Source organism: Ustilaginoidea virens, chromosome 1 (genome assembly GCF_000687475.1).
Source record: "Ustilaginoidea virens chromosome 1, complete sequence".
NCBI lineage: Eukaryota > Fungi > Ascomycota > Sordariomycetes > Hypocreales > Clavicipitaceae > Ustilaginoidea > Ustilaginoidea virens.
The window spans coordinates 303,498-326,407 of NC_057316.1; the positions used below are offsets into that span (position 1 = coordinate 303,498).

Genomic DNA, 22,910 nt, shown 5'->3' on the forward strand with positions numbered 1-22,910 from the left:
TGCATATTTCTGCTGCGATTTCTTGGGTTTTCTTGCGGCGTATCATTTGCCCTGGTCGAGATCCTTGCGTCGAGTGGCAGCGGGGAGCAGCAGGCGCATCAAGAAAGGAATCTCACTGGGATTGTATTAGCGTGTGTCCTTCGAAGCGCTTCAAAGTCATCTTACCGAACGGTTTCGACTACTTAGGGCTTATGTTGGCAGCTCAGCTGGCTATGGCACTGTTTGAGGACTAAGGTGCGTGTGCGGAGTTGAGCGGTTGTTGGAATGGCGATGTGGAGGAGGAAACCCCGCTCCACTCTTCTACTGTTGCAAATCAGAGGAATGTTGTTATATTACTAAAGTGGCCTGGAGGAGCTACTAAGAGCTGACTATAGAAAAACGGTAGGGGCGCCGTTTATAGGCCCTGCTTAGTCGGTGTGAACAAAAGCACAAAAATGATACCCTGTGATACCCGCACCTATAACATCTACCCCGCTCTTCATCTCCACTCTTCTTCCTCACGCTCAACGTCTAACTGAGTGAGACACATGGCAAGTCACCAAAGATCATCCATCAGAAAATCGTACTCGAGATATCCCAATGCAGACGCATTAACCTTGTTCAGCTTGACGCGGATAGATGTTGTTGAGGTACAAATATGCGTCGTCTCGGCAGCCTGTACGAGACGTCTCGTCCGAGCCCTTCGATGTATCCATCTCCAGTGTCGAATCTGGTGCTGGGTGTTTCGGATCTTTGCCGACCCCGAGAATGCTCTTAATAAATGCGGCCTGGGGGCACGGAAATCAAGAAATTCGATAGAAAAAGCTTAGCACAGCTTATTTGTATCACATTCTCGGCAATACCCGGCTCTCCGTCTGCTGCAACACCAGCATCCAGAGCAACGATCGGGTTCTGTCGCCAAAGCAATGGCAGGCGCTCTGCTTCGCCTGACGGCCATCTTGCCACGCGAAAGAAGTGGCTTGTTACCATAGCCAGTCTCTAGTCGATACTAGGGTAAGACTTGGTGTGTTTCGATCTTGACGGCTATTTTGTCTGTACTGGTTGTGGCTGACCGATCACAAAGCCAGTGTCGCCGAATTGACCTTAGCCTTAGCCAGTCAAACGCCGCCGACAGACGGGGCCATCCGAGCTAGACGTCGAAGGTTTGCGAGCACATGGCTCCAGCCGATCCGACTCTGTAAATAGAATCTGGATATCAAGCCCAGGGTGATTACTTACAAACGGAACCATGGTCAATTCTGCAAGCCATCAGCAATTATGCACTCCGAGACGCGGCGCAGCGCATCGTACGCCATCCGGACACGAAGCTGCTGATGAAGCGTAAAGGACGACGAGGCAATACCATCTTCCTCTGACCGTCAAGGCCTACCCTGCATAAATGTGGCAAGCGCAGCCTCCGCACAAGAAACCACCAATTTGGTGTACCCATCCCATCTGGGCTCCACGGTAGCACCGTCCGTCTTCCATAGTATGGCTTGGTGACATCTAAAGTTGTTTGGATTACGGACGAGTGATGCCAACATCCACCCTGTCTCTTAACAGAGTGAGATATAGGCATGCTGAAAGGAAGCCCCTTGTCCGATCCACACATGACTAAGTCTCAATACTTTAGCAACGCCATTCGTTTGACGCCAACCCGTCTCTTGCACTCCGCCACCTCGGGCCCCAACACGTAGTGCCCCCCCGGGAGCGCCACTGGCTGAAAGCTCTCGTTTCCAAGCCCGGATGACGCAGCACGTTGCTGGGCTGATACTCGACTGGCACATTGGCGAGGACCTGGCATGAAATCACAGCTCGTCAGCTCTGAGTTGGTGCTGTGTACGCTTTCATGCGTTTCATGCATGGGATGAACGGGCTTCGAGTACCCCGCCCCGCCTGCAACCGAGCCGTCTTTCAGCTCGCCCACCTTGTCCGCACTAACCTTCAAATGGCCTTATCGGTCGATTACGCTGGGAGTCAATCTCCTCTTGGGGGCCCGTGGGCAGGGAGCGGATGCAGGCTAGCGTTGCATTATTCCCCGCCTCGTCCTGCACCACTCGTGTTAGGCTGGGCCCTCGCGGAAGACCTACTTACATCCAGCGAGCATACGGCGCAGCTAAGGGGCTTCTTGGCCAAACCCGACGGTTTCGTGGCTAAACCCATAGCAGGAAAGAGCTATGCAGGATGAGTTGGTCGTACATGGAGAGGGGGCGGCCGCATTTTTCAAACCATCTCGGCGCCAGGGGCAAAGTGGCCGGGCGGGTGGGTGATCCCATATCGGGGGCCTTGGTATATATATCGGGCGGTTGGCTTATTCTTCCGTCCCTGACAAGTTGCCATCTTGTAACCGCTTGAACCATCGCTAGCCAGGCAGCATCAGGTCGCTTCTTGATAGAATACCCCACCTGGAAACTTTGGAGCCATCTTCCGTCAAAAACATTGTCCGGCGATTATAACGCGCGTACAAGACGTTCTGTACATGGTAAACATGTCTCAACAAGATCCAGGGCAGTACAGCCCCGTCGACGCATTCTTCATCGGCCCAAAGGCCTCGAACCTGCCCGACTTCAGAGCAAACATCAACACCATCCTCGATGAACTTCTAGAGGCCAGATTGAACTACTTCCCCGAAGATGGAGTAAACAGCCCCTTTCCCGCTCTGTAGCTCCCCCCTCTCATCCTCATGCTAACGCGGGCTCTCAGAAATTCATCTCCAGCGAAGTCCGGCGCTCTGAGGAGTTCCAAAAAGTCCGGGACAAGTTCAGCCGCGCGGTGCGCAAGGCCGCTCAGCTTCTGGGGGAGCACTCGGCGCCCTTCTGGTCGCCGCGGTACGAAGCCCACATGTGCACCGACCTCACCATGCCCTCCTTGCTGGGCTACTTCATGACCATGCTGTACAACCCCAACAATGTCGCGCTGGAGGCCAGCCCCATCACCACCTTGGTGGAGCTCAAGGTCGGCAAGCAGCTGTGCAACCTGTTCGGATACAACTGCGAGGTGACCAACTCGCCCGACATTCCCGTAGGATGGGGCCACATCACCTGCGACGGCACGGTCGCGAACCTTGAGTCTATCTGGGTCGGTACGTGACACATTTAGGTTTGTTGCTGTTGAACCTCGTGGCTCATTCGTGCACGCTAGCCCGTAACCTCAAGTTCTACCCGCTTGCCGTGGCCCAAGCCATGCGCCACGGCGGCCTCAAGTTCATAGCCGGAAAATTCAAGGTTGAGCCGTGCAAGCTTGGCTCCGAGGAGAAACTGTTCAGCGAACTTACCACGTGGGAGCTCCTCAATCTCCGACCCGAAACCGTCCTGGGCCTTCCGGAGAAGCTCAACAGCGAGTTTGGAATCTCGGGCACATATCTGCAGGACACGCTGCAAGAGTACAACATCCAAACGGTGGGCCGCAGACCGTTGGAGGACGAGTTCAAGATTGAAAAGGAGGGCAAGTATCTCATTGGCACGAGCCGGCATTACTCTTGGCCAAAAACCGCAGGTAAGTAGTATCCCGTTGGGGGGTGTGGTGGGATATTGGGGGCCATGCAGGAGCTGATGCGAAAATTCTTCTTCTTCTTCTTCTTCTTCTCCAGCAATTGCTGGCCTGGGCTCGGGAAACATCATTGGAATTCCCGTCGATAATGCTGCTCGCGTTGATATCAAGGTGCTGGAGGAAAAGTTGCTCGAGTGTGTCAAGTCGGATACGGCTGTATATGCCGTGGTGGCCGTGGTTGGCTCAACTGAAGAGGGCGCTGTCGACAGGCTTACCGAGATTATAAAGTTGCGTAACAAGTTTCGGGATGAACACGGCCTTTCGTTTCTTGTCCACGCTGATGCCGCGTGGGGGGGTTACTTTGCCACCATGTTGCACCGACACGACGACAAGCCGGTAAAGTGCAAGTTGGGGCATCACGACGTCTCCGAGCCAGCGGATGATGAAAGCCCTGGTCGGGAGCTGGTTCCGGCCCTGGTGCTGAAGGAATCCACTGAGGAGGACCTCTTGGCTCTTGGAGACGCCGACTCCATCACGGTCGATCCGCACAAGGCAGGGTATATCCCGTATCCTGCTGGAAGTCTGGTCTACCGTGACGGCAGGATGAGGCACTTGGTGACATGGTCAAGCCCATATTTGTCCCAAGGATCCGCCGAAAACATCGGCATCTACGGGGTTGAAGGCAGGTAAGTTTGCACCACCGCATTCGATACCCCCCTGATCATTGGGCTAAAAGGGAGCCGTTTCCCCCGCCCCCTTTTGTAGCAAACCCGGGGCAGCAGCCATGTCGACGTGGTTCTCCAACCAAACCATTGGCCTCAATCCGAGAGGCTATGGCAGGCTCCTCGGCGAAGCAGCCTTTACAAGCGGCAGGGTAAAGACCGAAATGCCCCTCGTGTATCATCGTCTCTGGACATAGCAGCTGACACTTCCAGATTTCCGCCTACTACGCCACAATGGACAACGACTACTTCACATGCGTCCCCTTCAACATGCTACCAGCTGAAGAGGACGGCTCCAAGTTGTTTGACTCCCCGGAAGTCCTCAAGCAGAGGCAGTGGATTCGATCCAATATTCTCCACAAAACCAACGAGCAGATCATCAAGTCGCCTCAAGCCATGGACATGATTCGCAAACTAGGCTCCGACTCAAACATCAACGCCTTTGCCATCAACTGGAAGTACCGGGACCAGACCCTGAACAAGGACCTCGACGAAGCAAACTACCTCATGAAGAGAGTCGTCGACAGACTATCAATCACATCAGCCAACACGGATCCCACCAAGATTCCCATGTTTCTGACCTCTACCAAGTTCGCCCCTGAGGACTACGGCGAGTGCGCCCAGACCTTCATGCAGAGGCTCGGTCTGGACAAGTGCCAGCAAAGCCTGTTTGTGCTCCGCAATGTGGTCATGAGCCCATTTCCCACGCAGATGGACTTCCTGCAGAAGCTCATGACCAAGTTTGAGCAAGTCGTCAGAGAAGAAGTCGAGGTGCTTCGGGAACGAAATACCCCCGGTTACGAAATAGAGTTTCTTGTGCAAGCGCCGCGGAAGCTGGAAGCTGCCGAGGTGTATCTGGTGTTTCAAACCTCGTTCCATAGTGCCACCCGTCGGCAGCAGCTCATCGTCTCTGCCACCATGGACAGCACCCTGACCAAATATTACAACCGTCTCGTTGAAAACGACGCCTCGGATGCTGTTTTCATCAGATCGACTAGCCAGCGGGATGTTCAAGAGGATGAGAACTCCCTCCGCCAAGGCAAGACGATTAAACTGCAGGTGGCCATGTATCGAGGTAGTTATGAGTATGTTGGCCGCTTATCTCATCCAAAGGTTCTCCGCAGCTGACAGATGTAGATCCGATACCCAGATTGGCCAGGTAACTCTGAAATCCGTCATAAAGAGTCGACCGCTCAACACGGCCAACCAAGACCAGGTCTACCCATCCGACTATGTCCCCTTCTACCTGTACGGCGCAGGAGAACAGAAGCACATTACTCACATGCTGGTCAGGAGCCCCAATATAGCTCTCTGCGGCAGCAATGTTTCATTTTCTGCCCCGCTGCCCGAAGAAGTTTCCAAGATGCTGCCCAAAGGCTTGATTCTCACTCTGTCAGAGATCCCCGAGGCATCCAAGCAGCCTTTGCCCGTGGTGAACAATCTTCTTCCCAAGAACTTCTTCTTTGGTCCGAGGAAATCGTTCCAGGTGGACATTTGGGAAGACCCCAACGAGGCGCAGAGCCAGGGGCCGGGGTTGCTGGATGACTTGACGAACAAGCTATATACCGGGACGATGAATCTAAGCGAGATGGTGCTGGTTGACGCACAGGGGCCGAACAAAGATAAGTTTGTGCGCGTGACTGTGGACCCGGATTCGTGGCAGAAGGAGTTGGATGCCATAGCAGATGTTTTGAGCGGCTCGTGAATCAGATGGGGGTTTTTTTCTGGGGGGTTTTTCGGGGAAACTGGGCTAATCTCCTCTTTGGGAGTGATTCTCGAGCCATAAGCTTGGGACTCTGCTGCAAGGTCTTGCTGATATGAATCTTGCATTTGCACGGCGGGTGCGTCGTGGATGATTTGTTGGTACCGACTCCCCCTCTCCAAGTGTACTGGTAAACTGCATATTCATTGTTGAATCGACGTCTTGGCGTTGCATTCATCACTCAGGAGGTATAAAACGTGACAAACTGAAACCAGGGGAATATTGTGCGTCAACTGAGGGTTTTTTTTCTTTATCCCCGGTGGAAAAATCAGGTTGACGGTGGATCGTCGTCTGTCAAGAACGCGGCCCGGTTTTGATCTGGCGATGCTGACAGGACGAGTTGACGCTTGCTTCATGGGCAAGAGCGCTGTAAGGTCACCCGGATCCACTTGCCTGGATTGTGAGGCTGCAGCCACAGATTGAGGAGTGGATCCCCCCCTCTCAACAAAGGCTCAAGAGTCAAGCCCGAGTTCAATCATTATTCCATGCATGACACACACGCACGACACGGTTTAGATTCTGTCAAGGTCAGCGTCCGATGCAGGTACCAGGATGCTTTGCATGCTCACCAACATGCCGACCTGCTTACATTGCTACCGTTACCAAGATCAATCACCGAATCCCCGCACCTAAATGCCGTCCATCGTCCGACTTGCCTGCCGTTGACAGCCTGCATCTCAGCACTTCCAACAAGTGACGCAGTCTACCCCGAACCGAATGGCTGGCTGCCTTCAGCCCCGCCTGCCAGTAAACTCCCGCCGCCATTCACCGTTACGTCGGCTGGATAACGGCTAGATACGATGCTTGCATAAACCTTGCGCGTTGCAATCATCCATGCCGGCCCTCTGCTTTACCTTGCTCAACCGCGCCCCCAAAGGCAAACTCGCCGCGATGCTTTGGGCAGGGGCCTTTTCGCTGTAGGCAACCTGCAACATGATGCGCTTTCATAAATCATATCGGGCCGCCCGATCCGTCATTTCTCTGTCACCGCAAAATGCCTTGCATCCCCCGCCGATCCGATCGAGCTGATCCAAGAACTTGCTTCACATGATGGGAACATCGCCCGAGCTTCCGAGTACAGAAGCTCCTCCCGCGAGGCCGTCAGCCCGGTTTCCCACCAAGTTTCGCCTTCGGTTTACGCGGACCAAGTCGGGCTGCCTGACATGTCGCCAGCGCAAGAGGAAATGCGATGAAAATCATCCCAGCTGTATGGCATGTACCAAAGGTCAGCTGCCTTGCCAATGGCCGGAGCGCCCTGGACAGACTCGTAGCGATGAGCACCAACTGCCATCCTGCCGAGTAATGTCCGTAAAGTCTAGCCCTCCAAGGTCAATGGCGCTCAGTGGCAACGCAGCCTGCAGTTTGACAGAGGTATCTTTCCGACTCTTGGAGCATTACTTGCTCGAAACAGCATCCATGCTCGCGACGGGCACGCCGGCTTTCAACCCCTTCCTCACCTGCGTCATTCCCAGAGCCTACTGCGACTCGACACTCATGCACAGCATACTGGCAACAAGTGCGGCTCACTTGTCGTACAAGCTCGGCGACGGCGGGAATCCCGTGATTGTCGAGGCAGCTATGCGTAAGCACTATCTTGAGGTGGTTAGGGACTTGCAACATGACATTGCGTCGTGTCATTTACGGGACGGACGATGCATCTCCCAGCTGTTGCTTATACTTGCTTTCCTTTGCCATTACGAGGTACCTTGACGCACTTTACCTTATTTTGCAAGGAAAAAGAAAAGAAAGAAAGAAAGAAAGAAATTGGAAATTTGAAAGAAGAAAAAGACAAAAAAAACAGTAAAGTAACGAATTCAAGAAAAGCAAGATTTAACCAAGTGATCTAGGTATTAGCATGTTCGCCATCAGCAGCCTTCTCCATGCACTTGCGGGCCCTGGGCCGACTCTTCTTGAATCTACACAATGACAAACAAGCTTCGGGGCTCCTGGAAACGGATGAAACACTAGAGCTAGCCCTCGAGGTATACCTATACCTGACGCTCAGCAACAGTATTCTCCCCCCTCTCGTCTTCGACCCAGCAACCATGTACTCGGACGAGATGATGCGTCTTTACCGCACACTAGACCAGTACACATACACCCCGGGAACCATTTTTGCCGGGTGCCGCTCCCTCTTCGAACTAATCCCGGAAGCCAAAGCGCTGCACACGTGGCGCTCCGCGGAACAAGCCGCCGGTGTCGTGGATCCAAGCCCAGAATTCATCGAGGCACTTGAACATCTCACATTGCAGATAAACGCATGGCACCTAGATCAACAAGGCTATACCGGAAACGCCAAGTTGCTCAACCGCTACCTGGACAAGGTGCAGCAAACCCAGCAATCGATGGCGGCGGAATGCATGCGTCACGCCCTCCATATCTACACAATGTCTTCTGTCGCAGGATCAGCCGCCGCGTCGGCTGCCTTGCGAGAATCAACCCAGTATCACGTAGATGTCATCTTTTGGCTTTCGTGGCAACTTGAAGACTCGCCTGCATCGTCAAACACTCTGTGGGCAACTGTAATTATGGGCACGTGTCTCGAGGATGAGGAGAGACGGACAGTTTTGGCCGAGGGGCTAAGGAATTCGCGGCTCAAGATGAGGCACTTGTCGTTGGTGAGGATGGCGCTGGAGAAGTTGTGGAGCGATGAGGATGAGAGGGCTTGGGGGCCGCAGGGGTTGGAGTTTGTGATGATGAAGAATGGGATGGAGATGTTTATCCTATGAACCGCTTGCTGCACGAGGCGGGACAAGTTGAGCAACTGCGTTGGCAGATGGTGTCTCATTATTATAGCCGTTACTACTATTTTCCTCGACTTGATGCCTGGTTGCATATAGCAATGCCCTGTTGCTTTCTTTTGTCGTGCTGTTTATTCTTCGGGAGACGGAGACGGATGCACAGGCCGGTCGGGATGGTTCATTGCTGGCACGGGACACGACGACGGCGACGGAGGCGGAGCGGATTCCAAAAACCGCGCTGCCGAGGACGTGTTGGCGCTTAGACAGGCTGGAGAAATGTCGACCGGCATGGTTCCTGCTTGTAATTTTGACTTTGAAATAGCACGAGATGGTCGGAAGCCTGCCTTGCATTGCACATGGGAGGACACAGGTGGGCAGCATCCGTCCCTAACCCTTGCGAGGAAGCACGCCATAACATGCTTTGCAACCCCCGGCTGCTTGTAGCCGGATCAAATGTTGGCCTGCTGGCTGCCGAATAAGCGCACCGGCATCCTCATACCGGCTCATCTCGAGTCAGTCAAGCGACATGGGGGACCCCTCGCTATGCTCGCGCAGAAGAAGCAAGTGTTTCAGCTTGCGTCGCGACGGCAAGCAGCCCAGAGCAGCGGTTGTAATGCGTACTCGGTAAACGCGCGGGCACGGGGTCATGCACGCCATGTGGCTTCGCAAGGGTCCTTCCTCTGCGTGGTTGGTGATGCGCGGAATTACGCCGGAATGCTGGCCGCAACGACTGGCCAGGGATGGGAACGAGATCTTTATCGACGGCAGAGGGTGGCAATCAGCCGGCCAATCGAGAGCAGGGGCGGAGCGGGAGCTTTGCTTTGGCCTGCCCGCGCGTGGGGTCTACAATGAGAGCTTCGACTCTCGGGCGTCTCGTCGAGGGTTGGCACACCTGCGCGTGCCCGCAGAACACAACTGCCGGTCACAGAACCGCCCTCCTCGCCATGGCACCATGTCGCATGGTTCACCTATATAGACCCCTCTCTGACACCCCTCGTCCCTCGCTCGACACATCTCAGCTACTCGAATTTTCCCCTCCTTTCCCAAAACACCACGGTATTACAATGCTCCTGCCCAGACTGCTGGCGCTAAGCGCGGCCCTTGCCGCCGCCTCGGCCACTCCCGCCGGCCCGGACGACCGCGCCGTGCAGGCGGAGGGTCCGTCGTACCTCTCGGCCCGCGAGGTGGCCGAGCTCAAGGCCGCACAAAAGCATCGCCCGGGCTATTTCCACCAAAACGTCACGCTGGGCACCGGCGCGGATGCCCTCGTCGTCCCCGTCATCGAGGGCGATTACGACGTGCTCCTCGACGGCGAAAAGGGCGTGCGGGCGCGGGCCCTGGCCCCCCGCGGCGCCTGCGCCAAGTTCAGCAAGCTATGGGGCTCGTGCTCGGTGAATTACTGCTGGAAAGACGGCAGCGGCGTTGCCCAGTCGGCGTACATCACCGTCAAGGGCGCCACGGGGAAGAAGGGGTCTGGGATTCCCGACAGCGTGTACAGCAGCAACACCAAGGTCCTCAACCTCGACCGGTACGGCAACGACGGATACAATGGCTGGTTTGCGAGGCGCCACGAGTGCCACGACGGCGACACGCAGATGTTCACCGCCCATCTGATCCAGGGGACCGTGGTGGGGAGAGCCATGGTCGACAAGTTTAGGTGCGACATTTGCGATTTCGACCGATTGCGCTGCTACAGCAGCTTCTTGGCGAACAACTTGGTCGCCCTGGGGTCCGATAGCACTGCGTATTGCCGCAGCCCCGAAGCGCTGAACTAGCATTGCTGATTAAGGGGGGGTTGCCGCGAAGCCATACGGTGCGCCATTTGGACTTGTTGGAGGAGGTTCGAGCTGGTGGTCTCTGCTGCGTGGCTTGGAGAGTGCTCTGGTAGCTAGGGATTAGGAATTAGGTAGCCGAATACGTGCAAACGTGCGCCATCTGGTCCCAAGACCACTTCGTTACCTTGCCCACTGTGAAGTTGGTCGTGAAGTTGGGCGGATGGAATAAATCACCGACCGTGACGCGGCTTGCCGGCAACCGCCGCCGTTCCACCGCCCACGCCGGCCCTTCCCTTCCAGGCGAGCAGAATAATGGAAGAAAAGAACCGAGGTGGCAAAATGACAGGAAGGTCCACCCGAGCCGGCACAGGGACATGGGGATCCGGGGGGAGGGGGGAAGTTGTGCATTGGGTGCGGGCGCAAGCAACCTCGGGCACGAGGAAATGGTAACGTCCGACGCTAGGTGCTCGACTCATACGGAGTACTGTTCCGTAGACGCCGTTTGAATGTCTTGCTTGCTCGTTAGCGCTGGTGACAGCGGCAGCGGCTGGCATCTCTCGGTTGACGCACGGCGTGTCTGACTGGCCGCCCCGCCGCGGTCAAGGAACGGCGGCAGCACTGCCTGCCTCAGGCGGGTTAGCATTGAAGATCCCTGTTCAGCTAGTTTCCCCGTCCAATAGAGGAGAGAGAAAGGCGCTTGCCGCATGACCTTGTTCTCGTGTAACAAGACCTCTCTCTTCCCGGCGGGGGGGTGCAGGTGGGCGAGCCCTTCCTTGATAAGGTAGAGAGGCCCCCCGGACAGTTTACCCCGACGGACGGCCTCAACCTCCCCCCCCTTCCCCAGCGCTGGGCACAAACGAACCACCCCGGTTAACCCCAACTCATCGGAACCAGGTCCAAGCACGGCGCAGCAGCGCAGTCGAGAAGAGTCCCCCGGTCATCATGAGCCCCGACGCCATCACCGACGTGGACGTCGTCATCATCGGGGCAGGCATCTCCGGCCTCAACGCCGCGTACCGGCTGCAGACCGACGGGCCGCCCAACACGTCGTACACGGTGCTCGAGGAGCGAGCCGCTCTCGGTGGCACGTGGGACCTCTGGCGGTACCCCGGCATCCGGTCCGACTCGGACATCTTCACCTTCAGCTTCGCCTGGAACCCGTGGCCCGGCGACGCGACCCTCGCCTCGGGCCAGGAGATCCAGGACTACATGGTCGACTCGGCCCACCGCGCCGGCCTCCATCGCCACATCCGCTACCGCCACAAGGTCACCCGCGCAGACTGGGACTCGGCCCTCGCCCGCTGGCACGTCTCGGCCGCCGCGGACGGCGTCGGCGGCGTCGGCGGCGTCGTCGTCTTCCGCAGCCGCTTCGTCTTCCTCGGCACCGGCTACTACGACTACGAGACGCCGCTGCAGTCCAGCATCCCCGGGCTCGACAGCTTCCGGGGCACCGTCATCCGGCCGCAGTTCTGGCCCGCGAGTTACGACTACACCGACCGCGACATGGTCATCATCGGCAGCGGCGCCACCGCCGTCTCCATCCTGCCGGCCGTCGCGGAGCGCGTCAGGCATGTGACCATGCTGCAGCGGAGCCCAACCTACTACCTCTCCGTCTCCCGGCGCGGCCGCGTCAGCCGCGCGCTGATGTCCGTCCTGCCCGCCGGCCTGGCCCGCCGCATGAACCGCTACGGCTTCCTGCTCCGCGACTACCTGTTCATCGGCGCGTGCAGGCGGTTCCCCCGGCTCATGAGGCGCCTCCTCGAGCACCTCGCGGTCCGGCAGCTCCCCGACGACGGCACGCGGTGGGAGCGGCATTTCAGCCCGCGCTACAACCCGTGGGAGCAGAGGCTCTGCGCCGTCATGGACAACGACTTGTTCAAGGCCCTCCGCTCCGGCAAGGCCAGCGTGGTGACGGGCTGCATCGACGCCGTCACCGAGCACGGCATCAGGCTCGTCACCGGCGAGACTCTGCCCGCCGACGTGATTGTGGCGGCGACGGGCCTGCAGCTGCGGTTCGGGGGCGGCATCCGCTTCTCCGTGGACGGCGAGCCGATTGACCCCGTGCGCAGGTTCGTGTGGAAGGCGTGCATGCTGCAGGACGTGCCCAACCTCGTCTTCTCGTTCGGGTACGAGAATATGGCGTGGACGCTGGGGGCCGACTGCGCGGCAGAGGTGCTGCTGCGGCTCATAAGGGACTTGGACGAGGCCGGATCCCAGACGGCCGTGCCGCGCCTGGGGGCGGACAAGGCTGGAATGACGCCCAAGCCCCCGTTTGGCTTGTCGTCGACGTATCTGAGGCACATGACGAGGGTGTTTCCGTGGGCGGGCGACGGCGAGTGGCGGCCCCGATCGCATTACGTGGCGGATTTCTGGAACGCAAAATGGGGGCCGGCGAAAGAGCTGACGATGGAGTAAGGGGCGTCTGCACTCTGGCTATCGGAAACAGGAAGCCTTGGCGCAGATGAAGGAAAACATGGGAAGACGAATGAGAAACGAGAATAAACCCGCGTCTTCTTTCTTTAGCTCATACCTACTAGGCGTCGTCCAACTTGGCAGTCGTCGTCGTCGTCGTCGTCGTCGTCGTCGTCGTCGTCGTCGTCGTCGTCGTCGTCGTCGTCGTCGTCGTCGTCTCCCACTGCACGTCAAACTCGACAAACGTAGCGCTCAGAGGCCCAACCCCAGCCCCAGCCCCTGCCCCTGCCCCTGCCTTGGAGGGCCTCGCAACCGTCGCCGCAACTTGCAGTTCCCAGCCGTGCGCTGCCGTCGCCGTTCCGTACGGCCAGTTGATTTCCCTCAGCGGCGTCTTCCCGCCCCCCTCGACGTGGTACACCCAGAGGCTCTGGCCCGTCTCGTCCACGTTGCGCTCCACGCTCACCGTGACGCGTCTCGCCCCGGCGCGAATCTCGTCTCCGCGAGGAGCGTCCGACACGCTCCAGTCGGAGTAGTTGTCCGTGCAGACGGTGGACAGGCGCGCGCGGTTGTCGAAGAGCTCAACCCCGGACTTGATCCACTTCCTCTCCCCGGTGGCCGGCTTGCTGAACTTGAGCAGGATGCCGGCCTGGTCAAACTGTCGGGCATAGCAAGCCTCGAAGGTGATGACGGCACGGACGAACGAGTCCACGGTGCCCTTGGAGTGCGTGAGGTAGGGGGCTGACGTTGTTTTGGTCAGCAGCAATCTTGGGATCACGTCAGCGTGGTCGGCGTCGAACCGTTGAAGGCGTCATGCGCGGGCGGCTTCTTCCATATGTCGGTGTCGGGATCCGCCGACAGGGTAAAGGGAGTCTGCATTGTGATGTGATGCGATGCGCGATGGCCGGATGACCAGACCTCTTCGGCCGTGGCCTGGCAATGAGCGGCGACCTGGTTTTGGTTTCCGAGGCAGCGGCTGGCGTTTTGCGATGTTTTGCCAAGAGAGGAGGGGCGGAGTGTCAGGCGCTACTGCATGCAGCTGAGCTGAGCTGGACACAGGATGCCTGCCCAAGGTAGGTACCTACCTCAGGCACCTGGTAAATATTGAACATTTAGGCTTAATCTGGAGGGGAGCAACGAGTGGTTGTCTGTCTGTCTGCTGGCATTCCCCATGGCGAGCATGGCAGAAATAGGGCTTTCGTGAGGTTGCTCCGGCGAATGAATCGGGTCTGGTACTGGAACTTCATATTGACAGCCTGGGGGGCGGGGCAACTGGTGTGCTGAAATGCACAGTGGCAATGCCAGAATGCTTTCTGCTGCCATCGACTTTGAGATTTGATAATGTTTGTTTTCAAGTTGGCACATAGTGGCCCAGCTGTGGCTAAAAGAGGGAGGCAGCAACGCAATTTCATGAAGGCATTCTCGGTAGGTGCAGCGCAAGTGGATCGACAGCCAGCGGCTGAACATCGGTTATCTCTCGAAGCTTTCGGGGCTTTAACCTCATTCATCTGGCGGTTGGTGGGGTGGCTGGTGGGGCGGCTGGTTAAGGGGAAGAGGAGGGGGGGTGCTGTTTTTTTTTTTTTTTTTTCCCTCTCTTCTCCATCTGCCCGCCTCGAACACACAACTTCCCAGTTGCTTCCTTTCCCCCCCACCACCCACCCCAATTATTCCACCCATTTACCACCCATTTACCCTCCCGACCACGGGCTGCAATTCTTCCCCCCCCCACCCACGCGCCAACTTTTTTTCGCTCTTTTCCTCAACGCCATCGAGCGTGTCAAGCAAGGAACGCTTATTGCATCGACTCACCTCCTTCTGCTCCGGGACTCCCATGATACCCCTTTCGTGTCCGTTGTATATACTTTGAGGTACAATTGGAGGAGCAGCGACCCTGTCGGGGGTTCCCTGTGTGACCCTCGTTCGCACGTTCTCTCTGTCTTGCCAATCATTCATTCATTTTGTCTCGACCTTGAATATTGGAACTGACAGAGATTACAAATAAATCATCACTGGATAGCTCATATCCCCGGCCATGTCTTCATTATTAAATCCAAGTAGAAAGCCTCTCGGCGGTGGAGGCATCACCACCCAGTCTCGGTTTTCTCGACCAAATGCTATCCGGGCCATGCGGGAACGCGAAGAACGTCGCCAAGCGCAGACGGCCGGAGCGCAACTTCAGTCGGCCTCCTCGTCAGCAAACCGCGGCGGGTCTGTCGCCGTGCCTGCTCGTCAGCAATGTCCCAACAAGGCTTGTCCCAAACCAAACGTTGTCGATGGCACTTGTCGGACGTGTGGCCGCGTTGCTGACGACAGCAATATCGTCGCCGAGGTCCAGTTTGGCGAGACCTCGTCCGGTGCAGCCATGGTCCAGGGCTCCTTCATTGGCGCCGACCAAGCTGGCGTTCGGAGCATGGGTCCCGCCTTCAGAAGAGTCGGCGGCACCGAGGACCGGGAGAAGAGCATTCGGGAAGCTCGTGGTCTCATGCAAGGTTACGCACAGCAACTCAATGTCAGCGACAGCCTGGTCACGGCCGGAACCCAAGTTTTCAAGCTGGCTTCTGGGGCCAACTTTGTCCAAGGACGAACCCTCGCCAGTGTGGCTGCAGTCTGTCTTTACGCCGCCTGCCGAGCAGAACCACCCTGCAAGGTTATGCTGATTGACTTGGCCGACTTGGTCCAGCTCAACGTTTTCAAGCTGGGCCGCATCTTTAAAAAACTCAACGAAGTCGTCCCCATTGGCAATGATGGACTCATCCCCGTCTATCCCGAAGATCTCATCTGGCGGTTTGCAACCAAGATGGAGTTTCACCAAGACACCGCCAAGGTGGCAGAGGATGCCGTCAGACTCGTGAAGCGGATGAGCCGAGATTGGATGGTCATGGGCCGTCGCCCGTCCGGCATTTGCGGTGCCTGTTTGTTGATGGCTGCGCGCATGCACAACTTTCGGCGAACCATTCGTGAGGTGGTCTACATTGTAAAGGTGACGAACCATACCATTCAAAACCGGCTTCAAGAATTCAACGTTACCGAGTCGAGCCAAATGTCGGTGGAAGATTTCCTGAAGCAGGACTTTCTGGAAAGCTCGCATGACCCTCCTTCGTTTTACCGCAAATCCCAAGAGTACAAAAGGATGGCTGGGGACAAGTCGCGAAAAAGGAAGCGAGGTGCCACCGCCGAACATGCCAATCATGACCAAGGCGACGACGATGGCGACGACGATGGCGACGGCGACGGCGACGGCACCCGTGGAGCTCCCGCGGAATCACGTCAGCGAAGGTTGACTGAAGGTGGTGCCGACTTGTCAAAAGCTCCCGTCATCAAATTTCGCCGCGATGCCGACGGCTTCATTATCCCACCTCTGCCCACACAAATACCAGTGGACATGCCTGCCATACGCGGGATCGGTGACAACGTAGATGCCCAGCACGACGACGAGGCTTCTGCTGACGACCTGGAGAAACTGGCGCATGAGTTTGGAGATGCCATCGACGAGGAGCTAGACCAGCAAGAGGGACAGCAAGAGGGCTCTGCTCGCAAAGGGAAGCAGTCGGCCAAGCCACAGCTTCCCATCAACGAGGAATGGGAAGAGGACGAGGCGGAGCTAGAGGGCCAGATTGAGGAAATCTTCAATGACCCGCTCACCTACGAGCACGCCCTCGCCTACTCCAACGCGGAGCAACGCGCAAGAATTCATTCCCACTGGGCGCTGAAGCAACGACCAATCAAGGCAGTCTCCATGGCTGCCGATGTAACGGAAGATGAGTTCGCCGATGACCCCGAGGTGATCAACTGTCTGTTATCGCCCGACGAAGCGCGCATCAAGGAGCTCATCTGGGTGAACCAAAACAAGGACTGGCTACGGCAGAATCAAGAAAAGCTGTTCCGGAAGAAGGTGGAAGCTGAAAGGCCCAAGCAGACCCGTCGCCGCAGGAAGAGGGCGCGCATGGGTGAGGGTCAAACCAGTCCCGCCAGCTCTGCGGCCGAGGCCGCCATCAACGTGGCCAAGGACAGGGCATGGTCGAAGCGAATCAACTACGACGCCATCCGCAGTATTTTCGACATGCCCAACGTGGGAGGGCTCGGTTCCGAAGCCACGAGTCGCAAGACGAGCGCGGCAGGGAGCACCTTTGGCGGCGACGACGCAAACGAGGCAGAGGAGGCAGAGGAGAGCGTGGCTGGTGACGAGGAACAAGAAGAAGATGACGACAATGGCGAGTACGGCGAGGAGGGGGGACTTGACGGTGATGGAGAAGAATTTGGCGGTGGTTATGACGAGAATGACGGAGATGTAGAGGGCGACTATGGTCTGGAAGATGACTAGGCAAGTTACTGGTTGAGGTTTTCGGGGGGGGGGGGGGGGGGGGGGGGGGGGCAAAGGTGCATCTACCGGGCGGCGTTTACGGGCGGCGTTGGGCCACGCGATAGGGTGAAGATGCGGTTACATTTCAGGCACGCAGGCAGCATCGCTGGGGTGAGCGCATCTTGCAGAACACATTGTTCTGGCATCCCAGCCCCCGAGGTTGGAAGGACATGTCTGATGAGCGTATCTGGGCCTTGCCAACAAAGTCTCCTTTCAGTGCAAAAACCAGACCCCTGGGCGTTTAGCAACAGCGTGTTGCAGTCTTATGCAACTGTGGAAACGGCAGCAGGGGTGAGCTCGTATAGAATGGCAAGACGGGCGAGTTTTCTGGTAAAGTCCGACTTGGTCAGGCAAAGGGGCTCGAGAGCTTTTGCCTGCAATTCACGGCGGGGCGAGCCAGAGATGGCCAGAGTTCAGACAGACAAACAGATGACCACGGCGATATCTTGCTCTCCGCCCCGAAGGCGTGTTCCAACAGACGTGTTCCGACGCGGCTCAGGTGCTCGGGCCCTCTCCGATCCGGGCGCCTGGTAAACAACCGGCAGTCGATCCGAGCAGACTCGGCTGGTTTTCAATCCGTGTTTAACCACCGGCGGCACCTGCGGTCCTGCGGGCAGAGTCTCGAGCGTCCAAGACCTCAAACACGGCGTTGAACGCTGCGCCAGCGGCGTCGTGTCTCAGGCTTGCTGACTCAGACGTGGACGTGACGTGACGTGGGCGTGGGCGTGGTCATGGTCATGGGTCGTGACTGCACGGTGGGGGGCTGCAAAGGTTGCCTTCTTGTTGATTCCAAACCCTCCATGACGATGGCCACGGAATAATAGACGAATTAAGACGCGTCAACCTGCGTCAACCTCTCCTTCGTTTTTGATTCTTTTTTTTTGTCTCGTCTATTTTCTACATTCATTCAGGGACTGCTCTGCGGACTCGTCTGTTTTCCGCCATACCAAGGAACTGGTAACCCTCCAGCCCCCCCGCCTAGACCACCTAAAAAAAATATATAAAAAAAAAAAGGGGGAAAGAAGGAAAGAAGGACAGAGAGAAACAAAAGAAAGTCCCTCGCAAAACCGCCATGCCGCCCGACAGGGTCCCCGACGCCCAAGCCGGCTTCCAATACTGGAACGACATAGCGGCCGACGAAAACGGCATGCTGGGCGGCCTCCCCTCGCAGCCCGGGTTCGAGTCCATCTCGCGGATCGACCTTCAGGGCTCGCGCACGTTTCTCGCCAGGCTGGGCATCGGCACCAAGCACGACAGGAACCGCGTGGGCAGCGCCCTCGACGCCGGAGCAGGGTGGGCTTTTTCCTTTGATTCCCTCTCTCTCCTTTTTCCCCCCCCCCCATTTCTCTCGGCCCCCGAGTCTCGCCGGGACATCTCGGTAGCCACGCGAGAGTCGATCTTGGCTAACGCGGGGGCGCGCAGCATCGGCAGGATCAGCAAAGGCCTGCTGGTCAAGGTGGCCGACGAGGTCGACATCGTGGAGCCGATTGCCAAGTTCACCAAGGCCATCCGCGGACACGCCGGGATTCGCACGATATCCAATGTGGCGCTGCAAGACTGGCAGCCGGGAACGGCGCGCTACGACATCATCTGGACGCAGTGGTGTCTGGGCCACCTGACGGACCAGCAGGTGGTGCTGTACCTGCGCACTTGCAGGGAGGCGCTGACGCCGGACGGCCTCGTGGTGGTCAAGGAGAACCTGAGCACGAGCGGGAGCGACGACTTTGACGAGACGGACAGCAGCGTGACGAGGTGAGAATAAAGGTGCAGAGGGCAGGCAGGACGGGCGCTGACGGTGACCCTGCAGGCAGGACAGCAAGTGGAAGAGCTTGTTCCATCGCGCGGGACTGGCCGTTGTCAGGACGGACGAGCAGCGCGGGTTCCCCGAGACGCCGGGCCAGAGACTGCTGCCCGTGCAAATGTATGCCCTCAGACCAGCCGAGGAGCCGCTCGCCTTTGAATAAGGGGAAGAAGTAGGGGGAGGGTTAGGAGGGGGCATCTGACGAACAGACAGCAGCAGCAGCGCAGCGCAGAATCACGGCAGCAGCACCAGACGGGGCTCGAGGTTCGTCATTGAGGCAAAATGCCCGTATGTCAGTGAAGAAGCCTTGGGGGTTGGCGTTGTAACGCCGGCCAATGAACGTCTTGCCCACGACAGCCTCATTAGGCGGCACGAAGGATTTGCGGCGATGGCTGTTGCTGGCTGATATCACCCTGCCAGGGCTGTCACCGTTTCGTCAACACTGGCTGTCACTGCCTAGGCTGAGCGGCTGAGCCGTAATATGCACTCTATATTAGCTGGCACCTTGCTAGCACCTGGGTAGAATAGACCTGAGCCCCTTCACGCCGCCCCGGCATATACCCCCTATAGTCGCAATTGCTAGTGCCCATTTGCCATTGCCAGTACTGGTGCGCCACTAAACAGAATCCATTAACGAGTATCTAATGTAAGGAAACCCCGCGTTTCATCTAGATGTACCTGCTCTATCCTGATGCATGCTCCCGTTGCAGAAGCAGAAATCTCGTCTCGGTTCTAATCCCTCGGGTTTGCTAGAAATACAACACCCACTTTTTCGTCGTATTTTTTTATTCTTTCATTTTTTTTCTGCGTTTTTTTTTCGTTTTTTTTTTTTTCTTTCGTGTTTTCTCTTTCTTTTTCTATTTTTTTTTCTTTTTTTTTTCTTTCCTTTTTCAGTTTTTGTTTCGGTTATTTGCTTTGCCTCGGCGGAGGCTGCTACCGCGCGGCCCCTAGATGCCCGATGCCCGATGCCCGATGCCCGATTCCCGATTCCCGACGCCCGACGCCCGACGCCCCAAGTTTATCCAGACAAAAAAGCGTTGAGAATTGCCAGAAACCCATGCGCGCGTCAATGTCACGCTCCCGCCCACTTCCCTGGCCCGCCATAAGACCTATCGACTGCCAAATTGGCGACCGGGACGGAGAGCAACATCCAGCTGCCTCCTTCTCCCATGACGACAAAGCACGAGGTTGCTTAGTGTGTGCCTTCGCCGATGATCCGGGCAATTGGCCGTGCTGACCATGGCCTGATTCCAAGTAGCCGCCAATCGGGTCAGAAACCACGCCGGCTCCACCAACACCTTGTCCCTGCAACGAAAGCGACCGAGGCCGGCGATGACGTGTTGTTTTTCCTTTTTCCCTTTTTCTTTTTTTTTTCTTTTGTTTCCCGCGCAGGGTTTTGCGTCAAGGGGAACGGGGCGGGCCAGGAAAACGTGGCTGACTTTGACCTTTTCCGAGCCGCCCTCTTGAGGGAAAACGCAGCCCGGTAAGAAGCGAGACCGGGATGAACAAAAAGGGGAAAAGGAAAAACAGAAAAAAGAAATAATGGCGCAAAAATGGAGAAAAATACACACAAAGGAAAGGAAAACCATAACCATCCAGTCATCACATCGTCATCATGTCTAATGCAGGCGCTGTTTTTTGTTCTTGTTTTTTGTGTGTTTTTCCCGGCATCAACATAGACAAAAGGAAGGGAAAACCGGTCGAGGAAAGTAAATGCCTAGCGGTTCTCGGCCTCATGGGCGGGCGCGCGCCACCATTTTCCTTCTCTTTTGCCTCCCTTCCCGTCTTTCCGTCAATATGACAGCGAGGCCGACTTTCCCGAACGCTTACTCGAGCGCCCCTGCGAGGGCTGCTGAAAGTCTGGGGCGTAAAACACGCAGCCCTGATCGTACGTGTCCATGCACATGGTCAGGTCCGGCATGTTTGCGGCCGCGGCCCAGTTGGAATCCATCATGGGGTCGTCTAGCATGACAGGGTCGAGGAGGCTCGACGACCCGTCCGACCACACCGTCGTCGCGTCCCACTGCGAGCCCTGCCCGTTGCCGCCGCCGCCGCCGCCGCCGCCGCCGCCGCCACCGCTGCTGCTGCTGCTGCCGTCGTGTGCCCAGTGCTGGTAGTAGTCGCCTGTCGAGGGCGCCGCGTAGTACCTCTGGCCGGCTAGGTCCAGAGCCGCCGCGTCGCCCGACGAAGCGGTGGGACATGGCAGGTCAAACACCATGTCCGGCGCGGTGAGGGTGGAGCGGGAGGAGGAGGATGTCGACGACGAGGAAGACGACGATAACGATGACGACGCTGCCGTCGAGGCTGCGGGCTGGTGGGGGGCGCAGGCAAAATGTGCACTCTGGCGGGCGTTGTGCGTGGAAAAGACGTCGAGGGATCCCGAAAAGGCCGAGTTGGGGCCCAAGCTGAAGGCTGGGTTGAGCGGCACCTTGACGCGAGGCTCCAGCTTGTATTCGCAGGCCACTGAGCGGTTCAAGCATCTGGTGCCTGGGCGGGACGGTTGTCAGAGAAATGATGACGGCGATGATGAAGGGGAATAAAGAAGAAGAGAAGGGGGGGGGGGGCCGCAAACGCACATGAGGGCTTTTCATAGTCGCACTTGACCTTGAACGAGATGCATCTCTCGCATGATCGCTTCTTGGTGGGGATGATTTTGCCAATCGACTTCTCACACCGTCTCCTGTGTCGCTCTCGCAAGTCTCCTGGCCAAGGCAAATCCCATCAGCAAAGCAAAGCAACCCCTTCCCCTAGCTTGACCCGGCCGGGGGGGACAAGACGGGGCCAGAGGGGCCAGAGGGGGACGACAACTCACTTCGACTGAACTGCTTCAGGCAAATGTGGCAAACGTGCATATCCCCGGTGTCCAGTTGCGCCGTGGACCCAGACCGAGCGTGAAAGGAGTTGACCCCCATGGTTCTCAGTCCAACGGGACCCGGGCCGGTTTCGTCGTGGTGTACTGGTTCCGACCTTTCGGAGGGGGGGTTTCCAAAAGCGAAGCGTGGATAGCTTCCTTTCCTCGAGTCGAGTCGAGTCGCACGGGGAAGTGAGGTTTTTCGCGGAGGCACCGGCGAAGCGGAGCAAGATTGAAATAGCAGAAGCAACGGCTAAGGAAGGGAAGGGGGTATGTGGCGAAGAGAAGCGGCCGGGCTATATCGACTTGCAGCGGGTAGTGACGGTCTGCGTTATAATAGAGTTGACAAGCCCAAGGAGATAGGTAGGGCCGGGGGTGGTAGGGGGGGGGGGGGGGGGGGGGGGTTAAAAGCGTCCGTGACGGCGACGGGAGAGACGAAGGAGGAGCAGATTTGGAGACGAAAAGAGGGATATAAAGGCGGTATTGGTATATCCAACAAGGCAATCGAATGCTATTTTCCCGCTCTACATGCCAACCCGGGTGGAAAGAGGAGACGAATACAATGTACCGCTCTTTTCTTACGCATTGAAGAAAGAGGGGGGGGGGGGGGGGTTGTTTGCTTTCGGGATTGGGCTGGATGTCTTGCTCTTGTCTCGTTCTCTTTTCCGGCTGGCCTTTTTCCGCTCACGACGACTGCCGACACACCCCAGACGGTTCTTTTCACGCCGTGCGACCAGGAAACAAAAAAAATGATAAAATAAAATAAAATAGAAAACGCCAAGCTCACAAACCGGCGGCGCAGCGAAGCGAGCGGCAAGGAAACAAAAGCAGCAAGCACACGAGGGCAGGGCAGGGCAGGGCAAGCCAAGGAAAGAAAGGAGATAAAACACCGCGGGATCAGGCGCAGATCAAGTGACTTGGGCCGTGTTGGAGGGCAAGACAGCGCCAGCCGAAGAGGGTGGGATCGATGCTACTTATCACTTCCAGGCCAGCACTGCATTCGCCCCCTCTCTCTCTCTCT

At 57.3% G+C, this 22,910-nt stretch overlaps 11 protein-coding genes across 11 annotated transcripts; 6 read left to right on the forward strand and 5 right to left on the reverse strand.

The window, feature by feature from the left end:
- Nucleotides 1-42: 42 nt before the first annotated feature.
- UV8b_00030 (uncharacterized protein) lies at nucleotides 43-1,523 on the reverse strand (the record flags this gene model as incomplete). The annotated part of the gene is made up of 3 exons (XM_043137528.1): nucleotides 43-115; nucleotides 166-181; nucleotides 1,370-1,523. The coding sequence occupies 3 exons, from the start codon at nucleotides 1,521-1,523 to the stop codon at nucleotides 43-45; spliced, it is 243 nt and encodes an 80-aa protein (XP_042993462.1).
- Nucleotides 1,524-2,458: 935 nt separating this feature from the next.
- UV8b_00031 (uncharacterized protein) lies at nucleotides 2,459-5,895 on the forward strand (the record flags this gene model as incomplete). The annotated part of the gene is made up of 7 exons (XM_043137529.1): nucleotides 2,459-2,617; nucleotides 2,683-3,061; nucleotides 3,121-3,474; nucleotides 3,569-4,154; nucleotides 4,234-4,342; nucleotides 4,404-5,275; nucleotides 5,328-5,895. 7 exons carry the CDS (start codon nucleotides 2,459-2,461, stop codon nucleotides 5,893-5,895), a joined length of 3,027 nt encoding a protein of 1,008 aa, XP_042993463.1.
- A 1,473-nt stretch (nucleotides 5,896-7,368) lies between these two features.
- On the forward strand, nucleotides 7,369-8,681 carry UV8b_00032 (uncharacterized protein; the record flags this gene model as incomplete). The annotated part of the gene is made up of 2 exons (XM_043137530.1): nucleotides 7,369-7,653; nucleotides 7,800-8,681. The coding sequence occupies 2 exons, from the start codon at nucleotides 7,369-7,371 to the stop codon at nucleotides 8,679-8,681; spliced, it is 1,167 nt and encodes a 388-aa protein (XP_042993464.1).
- A 1,076-nt stretch (nucleotides 8,682-9,757) lies between these two features.
- Nucleotides 9,758-10,468, forward strand: UV8b_00033 (uncharacterized protein; the record flags this gene model as incomplete). Its single annotated transcript, XM_043137531.1, has 1 exon — nucleotides 9,758-10,468. One exon carries the CDS (start codon nucleotides 9,758-9,760, stop codon nucleotides 10,466-10,468), a length of 711 nt encoding a protein of 236 aa, XP_042993465.1.
- A 230-nt stretch (nucleotides 10,469-10,698) lies between these two features.
- Nucleotides 10,699-11,022, reverse strand: UV8b_00034 (uncharacterized protein; the record flags this gene model as incomplete). The annotated part of the gene is made up of 1 exon (XM_043137532.1): nucleotides 10,699-11,022. The coding sequence occupies one exon, from the start codon at nucleotides 11,020-11,022 to the stop codon at nucleotides 10,699-10,701; it is 324 nt and encodes a 107-aa protein (XP_042993466.1).
- A 388-nt stretch (nucleotides 11,023-11,410) lies between these two features.
- On the forward strand, nucleotides 11,411-12,883 carry UV8b_00035 (uncharacterized protein; the record flags this gene model as incomplete). Its single annotated transcript, XM_043137533.1, has 1 exon — nucleotides 11,411-12,883. The coding sequence occupies one exon, from the start codon at nucleotides 11,411-11,413 to the stop codon at nucleotides 12,881-12,883; it is 1,473 nt and encodes a 490-aa protein (XP_042993467.1).
- Nucleotides 12,884-13,001: 118 nt separating this feature from the next.
- UV8b_00036 (uncharacterized protein) lies at nucleotides 13,002-13,756 on the reverse strand (the record flags this gene model as incomplete). Its single annotated transcript, XM_043137534.1, has 2 exons — nucleotides 13,002-13,618; nucleotides 13,678-13,756. The coding sequence occupies 2 exons, from the start codon at nucleotides 13,754-13,756 to the stop codon at nucleotides 13,002-13,004; spliced, it is 696 nt and encodes a 231-aa protein (XP_042993468.1).
- A 1,153-nt stretch (nucleotides 13,757-14,909) lies between these two features.
- UV8b_00037 (uncharacterized protein) lies at nucleotides 14,910-17,198 on the forward strand (the record flags this gene model as incomplete). Its single annotated transcript, XM_043137535.1, has 1 exon — nucleotides 14,910-17,198. The coding sequence occupies one exon, from the start codon at nucleotides 14,910-14,912 to the stop codon at nucleotides 17,196-17,198; it is 2,289 nt and encodes a 762-aa protein (XP_042993469.1).
- Nucleotides 17,199-18,309: 1,111 nt separating this feature from the next.
- On the forward strand, nucleotides 18,310-19,201 carry UV8b_00038 (uncharacterized protein; the record flags this gene model as incomplete). The annotated part of the gene is made up of 3 exons (XM_043137536.1): nucleotides 18,310-18,530; nucleotides 18,660-18,989; nucleotides 19,045-19,201. 3 exons carry the CDS (start codon nucleotides 18,310-18,312, stop codon nucleotides 19,199-19,201), a joined length of 708 nt encoding a protein of 235 aa, XP_042993470.1.
- A 21-nt stretch (nucleotides 19,202-19,222) lies between these two features.
- On the reverse strand, nucleotides 19,223-19,628 carry UV8b_00039 (uncharacterized protein; the record flags this gene model as incomplete). The annotated part of the gene is made up of 2 exons (XM_043137537.1): nucleotides 19,223-19,460; nucleotides 19,543-19,628. 2 exons carry the CDS (start codon nucleotides 19,626-19,628, stop codon nucleotides 19,223-19,225), a joined length of 324 nt encoding a protein of 107 aa, XP_042993471.1.
- A 1,202-nt stretch (nucleotides 19,629-20,830) lies between these two features.
- UV8b_00040 (uncharacterized protein) lies at nucleotides 20,831-21,950 on the reverse strand (the record flags this gene model as incomplete). The annotated part of the gene is made up of 3 exons (XM_043137538.1): nucleotides 20,831-21,525; nucleotides 21,615-21,740; nucleotides 21,851-21,950. 3 exons carry the CDS (start codon nucleotides 21,948-21,950, stop codon nucleotides 20,831-20,833), a joined length of 921 nt encoding a protein of 306 aa, XP_042993472.1.
- Between the last annotated feature and the right edge of the window lie 960 nt (nucleotides 21,951-22,910).